Raw genomic sequence first — 10486 nt, 5'->3', positions numbered from 1 at the left:
ATGGCTCTTCATCAAGTAGCTTCAACTGGTTCTAGAAACAAAATGGCTCTTCATCAAGTTTTAGCATCTCCAGCTCAAACCCCGCATGCTGCTTTCGATGTTAAACCACGTCGTGCTATTTATGCTCCTTGCTTATTGGGCGATCATTTTCTCTCATATTCTACTATGGTATGTGTACCAATATATGTATGTATGTATATATGTATGTTTTATATATAGCTAAAGTAATTAATTAAACAATGCTAATTATATATTAAATTTCCCAATTATTCGATTATTGTTATATGTTTCTTCAATTTGCCCTATGTAGGATGTCGACGTCAAACTCAACCAACGTGTCCAAGGACTGAAAGAAGAAGTGAAGAGAATGTTAATGGCTGCAGTTAACCAGCCTGCTTCGCACATGTTAGACATGGTTGATAACATTCAGCGTTTAGGCTTGTCGTACCATTTTGAAAATGAGATTGATACAATCTTGAAACACATTCATGATCATTCTTATGGACGTAAAGATCTTGAAAATAATGGTGGCCTTTACACTACTGCTCTCCGTTTTCGATTGCTTCGACAGCAAGGCTATAATGTTTCAAGCGGTAAAGAGTCTATTACTTGCTTCTTTTTTCATCAAATTTATAATCGCCATAGAACTAACTTAAACTAACTTCATCAGCATCTAACTCTAATGCATTAATTTGCTGGTCATGTACGTATGTAGATGTGTTCAACAAGTTCAGGCAAAGTAACAGGACATTTAAGGAACATCTTATGAGCCATGTAGTAGGACTGTTGAGCTTGTATGAAGCCACTCACCTTAGGGTTCACGGAGAAGACATACTTGAAGAGGCACTAACCTTCACCACGAGCCATCTCGAATCTGCAGCACCCCGGTTGAGCTCCCCTTTGTCGAAACAAGTAACTCATGCCTTGTATCAACCACTTTGGAAGGGAGTTTCAAGGCTAGAAGCCAGGCATTACTTGTCTGTCTATGAGGAAGATGATTCACACAACCAAACTCTGTTAACTCTTGCAAAGTTGGATTTCAACTTAGCACATAAAGTCTATCAGAAAGAACCAAGTGATACGACAAGGTTAATAACACATATTATGTACTGTTAATGAACAAACTGTCATTAATTTCTTAACTAATTATGATATGTATGCTAATTGCTAAACACTGATAAAAGATTAAGGAAATTGAGTAATGCTTTCTACTGATTACATTGCTTTTACTTTTGGAATTCACATTCAGGTGGTGGAAGGACTTGGACTTTGTAAACAAGCTACCTTTTGCAAGAGACAGGTTAGTTGAGGCCTACTTCTGGAGTTTGGCGACATGCATTAATGAACCTGAATATTACTTTGCTAGAATTGTGGTGTGCAAGTATGTTGCTTTAACGACAGTCCTTGACGACGTTTACGATAACTTCAGCACATACGAAGAACTAGAGCGCTTTACAGAAGCTATTGAAAGGTTTGTGTTATATTAAGATGCGAGTTTATTAATGCCATGAGTACTTAATTAACTAGTTATTAAGATCTATAGGGTTATTGATTTATATATTATGATCAGGTGGGACATTTCTGCTGTTGATCAACTGCAATTGCCCCGGTGTATAGAGGTTTGCTATAAGGGATTGTTGGATACCTACTCAGGATTTGAAGAAAAGCTTGCAGATGAAGGAAACTTATATCTCATTGAGTATGCAAAAGAGGCAGTACGTCTCAGTACTAATCATTCTTCTAAACAAAAACGTCCCACAAATTAATTATTTGGAATCGATCGGACCCTATAGTTTGGTTTGCCTCTTTCTTTTCTTTTTCTTTTTTGAAGAATAAACAGGTTTTATATTAATATTAATAAGGAAGTGGTTTGAATCTCTCCCAGATCAAAACTCTACTTAGGGGTTACTTCCAAGAAGCCAAATGGTTGAAGGAAAAATACACACCAACAATGGATGAATTTATGCCCAATGGACTTGTTACGTCCTTCTTTACTATGGCAATCACAGCCTTTGTTGGAATGCGAGGTCTTGTTACAAAAGACTCCATGGATTGGATGTTAAATGACCCTAAGATTCTTAAGAGCAAGTCCACCGGTGGGAAAAAAATCCAACCCAGATTGGATCCACATGGGCAAAGTAACCCAGCCAAAAATTTCTTGCTTCCACCCATGAATGAGATTGCTCCCCAATTCAACCTGGGTTACTTAGAAAATGAGCAAACTGACCCAGGCTAGAGAAGTAATCCAGCCCAGGTGAGTTCTGTCCACCTCAGCCCAGGCCACACACGTCGACGCCGGAGGAGGCCTGGTGCACTCGCCTCCCTTTCTTCGACGCGGGAGGAGGCCTGGTCCAAGGCCGGAGGAGGCTTGGTGCACTCGCTGCCGGGTTGGTGCAAGGCAGGGGGCTGCTTGCTGCTGTGCGTGCGGAGGAGGTTGGGCGTGCGGAGGACGCCAGAGGGCTGCCGGGATGGTTGCGCGCCTGGTCCAAGGCCGGAGGAGGCCTGGTGCACTCGCTGCCGGAATGGGTGCTCACCGGCGGCAGCCCAGAGAAGAAATATGGGTGCCCAAAGAAGAAATACAGCAACCCAGAGAAAAAGGAGAAGAAAGAGCAGAGAAAAAAGAGAAGAAAGAGAAGAACTACGGCAACCCAAAGAAAAGTATTTTTCTTTTTAGGGTTTTTTTTTTATAAATTTATAGAAAAATATATAAAATAAATAAATTTATACTGTGTGAATTTTCATCTCTTTTGCATTTCTAAAAAAAATATTAACTGGATTGATAGCTAATTTTATATATGCTTAGTTAATTTAGATTGTGTTTTTCATTAGACAATATCAAATAAAAGTATTTTTTAAGCTTGACTTGTTACTTAAATGTCATAAAATAAAACATTAATTTTAATATGTCATATAATATATAAAAATTACTATTTATTTATACATAAAACGATTATTCACACTTAAAAACGTTTTTTTAAATTTAATAAACAGTTACTGCCACGTGGCAGCAATCTCACATTTCATACGGGTGGAAACTGCTGCCCAGTCACAGTAACCTAGAGTGACCCAGGTCACTTAAGTGACCCAGGTCACTATATTCATTCTAACCCAACGGGTGAACTTGCTCTAAGGCTACATCGCTAATTGGCAGACTCCTCAACGACTTGGCTGGCCACAAGGTACACTACACATTTAAATAGTTGCATAATTATTGTTCTAGTGTTTCAGGCATATATGAAACCATCTAACCTTGACCTTGTATCTTAATTCTGATTATTATGTAGTTTGAGCAAAACAACGAGCAGGGTGCCTCAACAGTAGAATGCTACATGAAGCAATATGGCGTCGGAGAAGAAGAAGCGAAAATCGCGCTAACTAAGCAAAAGGATGCTGCATGGAAAGACCTAAACCAAGAGTTGCTCGATCTCCAATCCAACAATAGTATCCCCAAGCCCCTGCAGATTCATTTGAATCTTGCACGTTCTACTGAAGTTCTTTACAGTAATAATAACGAAAGGTATACCAACTCAAGGGTTTCATAGATTCTCTCTTTAAAGAACCAGTGCCCGTTTAAACCTATAAGCTGGGCTCGTTTAGACCTCCTAATTTGCTGTAAAATAAGTGTCCTCAGAGTTCTGTCAAACAGGGACACAGTGTGTGCTCTACTATAGTTACCAGAGGAATAATATTTGCTGTAGGTGAAACCGGTTGTCGGATATATATATATATAAGCACTTAATTTTGTGATGAAATAAGCAATCTGTATGGAAAATGGAAATATATTAAATGATTTCATGTAATGTAGATGCGACCGCTCAATGCGTAAGAGATTACGTAGCGGCCAATATTATCCATTATAATGTAAAGTTTCGTATCGAGGTAGTATCTTTGAATCATACAGGGAAAGGAGACAAAGAATAGTTGATACATGAAATTGCAGATCGAATGGTTTAAATTCATAGTCCGAGCAAACTTGCATGCAACAATAGTGTAGCTCCCACCCTTGCCAGGGTGCAATACTGGCCTTGATCTTGTAAACAATAACTCTTTCAATCAGTTCCTTTTCTGATTAGTACATTGCTCTGCTGTATAATAAAAGATGCACACCTTGTAAGCGTAAACACCCCTTGCACAATGCGTAGATGAAGGTTCGTTAATTCATTGAGTCAGCCTTCAATCCCTGAACAAAAGGCAGTCTTCATCAAAATTTGTATTCCCAGCTGATGGACTTGACTATGTACTTTAGAGAATGATAATGTATGAGTTCTACATAGTACTGCATACTTACTGATCATGAATCAGACTCTACGTATCACGCCTAAACTGTTGAAAGGAAGGATTGAATTCTGAAAACAATGAAAAGAATTCCACCCACTACAGGAAATAAAAAAATTTGTCGCCTAAGTTCGTCTTCATCGACGGAACCACAACCGTCGTATAGGACACTGCATCCATCGTCTAAGATCTATTTAGGCGACGGAAAATGACTGTCGGGGACTTCTGTCGACTACCAGAACAACAAAGCAAACTTCCTTATGAATGAAAAGGTCGTACAGAAATATATAGTAAATGGATGTTTCTATTTTCCAAAACAAAAGCTGGACACATGTAACATCTCGGAAATTTGGTTTTCTATTTTTGAAAAGAAAATTATTTTCAAGCTATTTAAATTTGAATTTATGTTATTCTTTAAATTCTTTATGGTTTTCGAAACTTATTCAAATTTTTAGTTTGTCGATTTTTATCTTTTGAGCCCATAGGATTAAAGTATAGGTCGTTACGAGTTCGTATAGTACCGTTTGGACATCGGAACTATTTTTAATAATTTTTGGAATTTGATATTATCTAAAAAATTTAATTAAAAATAGAATTAATGCTGACATGATCTGGACTGTTGGATCTTTTAAGCCGCTAGATCTAGGCCATCGATTTGGGTATGTATATACAGGGGATTAGTTTGGACTGATCAGTACAAGCCCAGACCGACTTGGTCTCGAGCTGCTCTGCAGTGACGGAGCTCAGCTCCTTTCCTCTGTCGTCCGGCCGCCTCCCGACGCAAGGCTGGTGTCTACGGCTTCCTATTAGCCTCGTGATCCTCCTTGTGATTCCAGCTTGAAGAGTGGAGCTCCGGTGAGAGAGAAAAGGAGGAGAGAAGACGATTGTGTTTCCGATTCCGGCGACGGCGGCGAGCGTGAATAGTACTGGAAGCTTCCTCTCGTCCTCGTGGTCTTCCCTATGTTCTCAGTTTCTTCAGAAGAGGTCGGGAGAGAGAGATTCGAAGTGGAGAAGGTGAGGCTGGGTTCGCCGGCGAGTCTCCGATTCCGGCAGCGTCGACGTGCATGGATGGTGGCGTTAGCTTCACCTCAACCTGGAGATCATCTCTGTGCTTTTGTTTGTCCAGATGATCAGGCATGAGGGAGAATCGAAGAGATGAAGGTATTGAGTTTTCCGGTGAGGGTTCGACGGATTCCGGCGAGCTTTGATGTCAACTCAGGTATGAAAATTGGTCAGTTAGTCGAGCTCTACCTTCCTGTGTAATTGAAATTGGGTTTGGTTGAGAGATGAAGAATTTGGTTTTAGGCAGTGTGTGCCCCGCCGTGTGTGGCCACTGTGTACGGCGGCGACGGTGGTTGTGGGAGTTGATCTCTGGCTCTATGAGTATATTAAATTGCTGTGAGTGATTGTAGATGCTTGAATTCCATGTTGGATGAGGGTTGAAGAATCTGAGTTTTGGACAGTGGTTGACTATGTTTAGTTTACTGCTCATGGTGTGTTTGGAAATGGAAGAATTGGGTATTTGGAAGGCTAAGTTTGGCTTGCTGGGTTGCTCAGGAAGTTTGAGAGCAGTTCAAGACTTCATATGGTTTAATGATAGGTAGAAAGATGAGAATTTGGGTCAGACGAAGTTTAAGATGTGTTACTCAGAAACTGAATTGAACTTTGTAGAAGAGAGGAGAGGCTTTGGGATGGTGTTTTGGCTGAGATGCAATATGACTTTCTTAAGTTATAAGTATTAGAAGGAGTTGTGTTCCTGGGAAAGAGTTTGGTTAGCATTGGGTTTCTATGTCTAAGACTTGGTCTCCGGTTGAAAGAAGGGTGAACAGTTTTGTTAAAGTAAGTTGTTTGGGTTGAACAAGTCGACTTGGTTTCAATGAAAGGAGAATTGGACAGCATGGTATTAATATGAGATCAAAGCATAATTATAACCCTTGTGCTTTGAATGATGATTCTGGAGACTTGGTGACAAGATGGTGGAGTCGAGAGCCATATGTGAGTCAAAATATAAAGGATTTGGTTGATAAGAAAATGGGTGTCCATAGTAGATTTGGAGTCGAGTTGGTAGTTAAGGGGCGATTTGTATCCGATGATGGCATTGAGCAAAAGACAAATTAGAATGTGAAGATAAAATGAAATGAGTACATTTGATTCGGAAATCATTGGAAAAGGCGAGAAGAATTGGAAATAAGGATTTGGGTGTCCTTATCAATTTCAAGGACTTGATCATATTGACTTGAAGAGATTCGCTGACTTTCTCTGAATGAAGATTTGGTACGAGGATCGTATGCAAGTAGCAGGATTCCGGAAGCCGAAAGATAAGGATTTCAAAATGCGTGTTGCTGAGTTATTAATTTTAGCTAGCATCGGAAGTAGCGATTGGATTCCAGGTAGGGTCTCTCGGGGAACCTTTGTTTAAATTGATATTTAGATTATAATTGAAATTAATGTTTTGTGTGTCATTGAGTGATCAACTCTTGGTTGTTATTGTTTTCGATAAAAGTATGTGTAATCGGTGATTTATATGATTGTTGTTATTGCTTTCGATAAAAGCACGTGTTCGATATTATGATGCAAGTATTGATATTTAGTTGACATGCATAATGCATTGTGAGACTAGTGAGATTGGTGATAGTGGAGAAGATGAGAATGAGATATAGAGAATAGATACATTTTGTGTAGTTGAGTTTCTTCATGTGGCATCCAAGATCTATGATTAACCCACACGTGCACATGTTTAGGGAAAGTAGGCCCCTTCGATGGCGGACATCGATAAAAAGATCTTATCGAGTTTCGGGTTTGGAAGACCATGAGTATAACAAGATGACTAACAAAAGAGGTATTGGAGTTTAGATATTACTGATTTGTTAGGTCGTATATTGAAGACATCTACACGGTATGGGACATGTAGCCTCATATGTCTTTGATGTATGGACTAACAAGCCAATAATCGAGTGGAGGAAGTTTCATTTGCATATATGCATTGAATTGTTATTATTTATATTTAAAGTATTGTTTGTTACTTGATAACTTGATTTTGCGACTTAAATAAGAATAACCTTAAGAGGTTTGGCCCTACTGAGCGTAAGCTTACCCTTATAGAATTTTGTTTAGGTTTCTAGGCGAACACGTCTTTCGAGAAGTCTATCTGTGACGTTTAGCTAACGTGTACAAGAGTAGAAGAGTTACAGAAGATTAGAACCCACAAGACCTATTTTGTTTTGTAATTGATTTTGTTATTTGTAAACGTTTTATTTTCTTTATTTCGAGAAAAGTATTTGAAATTGTTAAATTTTCATTTACTTTTCCTGCTCACGCCTCGGATTTGGCGTCAGGTGCTTGGAAACCACCGACACCGAGTTTGGGGTGTGACAACACATACCAAACATATATACATCATAGCTTACAATAACATTGCAGCTCCTTAAAACAGTAGTTACTGGTTACCTTAAACATCCTTAAAACCAATGGTTCTTAATAATAAATTTAAAAAAAAAAAAAAACAATTATGTTCAAATTAAGGAACACTTACAGGACTATAAGGCCAATGGTAACAATTACTTTGCTAGCCAAGATGATTCTCAGGCACCGTGAAAGACCTTGCAAGGAAACAGACCTGCCACATGTGTTAAAAGATGATAGTAAGCAAAGTTGAGAGAAACTTGAGTATCTAGAAAGGCAGGCTAATACCTCACTCCATATATAGTATTTCTTTTGCCAATTCTATCTTAGCTGTTCAGTTTCCTACAAATTATGGAAAGCACAAGAACTTCCGATACAAGCATAACTATCTAGTCATTCAATGACGGGTTAGGAATATCATGGCCTCCCTGGCCGATCACTAAACATATTAATTCAAAACTTTAAAATGGAAATATGAGCAGCAGAGTATAAGAACTTATATTCCAACTCAGTGTCAAGTGCATCAGTAGTCCAGGCCAATTCTCAGACTACCTTCTGTTAGTTACGGATATATGAACTCTTTAATAGCAAATGGAAACCCTGATTTAGTTGCTCAATAACTTAAGAAGGTAACTGAAAGAGTACCAATAGTCTGATACCTACATGTGCATTGTATTACAGGTTTTGTAGTACATGTCAAGATAAATAATTAAATATGCCATAATCAATCAAAAGATCAGTATAGGGATCAGTAAATGCAAGACAACAAAATCAATATTCCTCACCCTGTGAAAGGTTCTGATCTGGTTCAAGATCAATTATTAATGTGGGTAAACTATGTAGCTGTATTATAAAAAGAAAAAGAAGTTTAAAGGATAAAGTACCTCTCCCCTCATAACAAAACTTGATACCAGAATATGAATTAAAACAAGATTTGCATATTTTTGACAAAAAAGCAAAGTAACTAACAAAAAAGTAGTAATCCTGAAACCTAATAGAGAACGAAATCCAAGTACATGAGAGTCTTAATCTTCGATTTTATCAATTCGAACGAAATTGAATAAACTTTTATTAAAGAAAGAATACACTCTTTTAATTTCTGAGTTACCAGGGATTGAAAAAGTAAGAAGAGAAGGGGTAGATAGAATACCGGTTTAGATGCAGGTAACGCGAAAGCCATAGGCTTTGAGAATGATACCAATGACGCCGCCCAGACCACTAGCCGCACCAAAAACGATACATGAGATATAGAAAAAAAAACTCTAATATACATCCTAACTCTTCAGATTCACAAAATTTCACAATTCAGAGAACAATCTAACTCGCCCAATATCGAATTCGAATTTGACTGTTACATAAAGGGAGAAATAGATTAGAAATTACAAGCATCGTCGTGACTGGCGCAAGAGAACAAGGTTCGCTTGGGCGGAGCAGAGGACTGAGAGCCACCGCACAGGGCGGAGAGGACGCCCATCGCAATTTTCTGTGAGAGAGAGAGAGAGAGAGGGTTGGGACTTGGGACCTTATAATGAGGACCAAGTGAGGACTTTCAAATGAACGGTTGGATCAAGATTTTTGACTTTTAATTGATATTTTCTAATTCCCATGTGCATATCATCCAACCATTCATTTGAAAGTTCTCACTTGGTCCTCATTATAAGGTCCTCATTGGAAGCTCTTCCTATTGAGAGATATTTCTTTTGATATATTGGGAAATGGATCGCAATTTGAACTCAAAAATTAAAGCCCCGGGCATCTTTTTTGTTTCCCGCTCGTGTTTTCATGTTTTATGTTCCTTCAACAGCGTTTATATATTATAAACGCTATGGATATATTTGCGCTCCACAATTGATAGCACTTCAGTACAAAACGTTATGGTATTGTGCTATGAAACATGCTTTTTCTTGTAGTGGTAATTCTGGCAATGTCATTCTTGGGCTGGGGTAGTTTTGTCCAAAAAACTCGCAATTAATGCCAGGAACCGGAAAATGAATCCCTTGTGTTGGGAGTGGAACAAATTTCCCTTCTATTTTCCCACTTGTAGGAAAGTGCTTCTTGTGCTTCCTAAACAAAGAAAAGGAAACTTGCCTTTCCTTACCCCTAAAATCCATGAAACGCACGTTAGTCGTTTGTATAGAGGGTTATAACCAAGTGTTTATATACGACTAGTCGACTACTATTGCGAATTTGCGATTAGATTGACTAAGAAATGTGGTTCTTCATATCATAGCTATGCATGCAGGAAATTAGCTCCAGCCTTACCTAATAAGTGCACGTTAGTCTCTAAGAAATGTATACGACTACTATTGCGATTACATTGACTAAGAAATGTGGTTCTTCATATCATAGCGGCATGCAGGAAAGCAGCTCCAGCCGTATCTAATACGTGCACGTTAGTCTCTAAGAAATGTGGTTCTTCATATCATAGATATGCATGCAGGAAAGTAGCTCCAGCCTTATCTAATAAGTGCACGTTAGTCGTTTGTATAGAGGGTTATAACCAAGCGTTTGTATACGACTAGTCGACTACTATTGCGATCAGGGGCGGAACCAGGATTCTAAGGTAAGGGGGGTCCGATTATTTTTTGTGTTCAACAATTAACTTGTTTTGGCTCTAAGGATAGAACATACACAAGTTGTAGCATATGAAAGATCATTTGATAATATAAGGAAATAAGGAATACAAAAGGAAGGAAATTAACATTTCAATTTTGACATAACTAACACAAAATAACACCAAGAAAAAAGAATTATTGATAATTTCTTGTTAAATTTTGAAACATATTGGTTTATGGTGAAGTTAGGAAGA

General features: G+C 38.4%; 1 protein-coding gene and 1 non-coding gene across 2 annotated transcripts; one reads left to right on the top strand and one right to left on the bottom strand.

The window, feature by feature from the left end:
- On the top strand, positions 1-3542 carry LOC101311088 ((-)-germacrene D synthase-like). Its single transcript, XM_004298250.1, has 8 exons — positions 1-168; positions 311-593; positions 716-1088; positions 1250-1471; positions 1571-1715; positions 1886-2096; positions 3145-3179; positions 3285-3542. Exons 1-8 carry the CDS (start codon positions 1-3, stop codon positions 3540-3542), a joined length of 1695 nt encoding a protein of 564 aa, XP_004298298.1.
- Positions 3543-3766: 224 nt separating this feature from the next.
- LOC101302827 lies at positions 3767-9158 on the bottom strand. Its single transcript, XR_184513.1, has 4 exons — positions 9061-9158; positions 8828-8895; positions 7808-7891; positions 3767-4180 (listed from the first exon to the last, which is right to left on the bottom strand). It is a non-coding gene; the product is annotated as an uncharacterized LOC101302827 (transcript).
- Positions 9159-10486: the final 1328 nt, after the last annotated feature.

The sequence above is a fragment of the Fragaria vesca genome, linkage group LG4 (genome assembly GCF_000184155.1).
Source record: "Fragaria vesca subsp. vesca linkage group LG4, FraVesHawaii_1.0, whole genome shotgun sequence".
Classification (NCBI taxonomy): Eukaryota; Viridiplantae; Streptophyta; class Magnoliopsida; order Rosales; family Rosaceae; genus Fragaria; species Fragaria vesca.
Note: the sequence above shows the minus strand (reverse complement) of the source record. Positions and strands in the feature narration are given on the sequence as shown.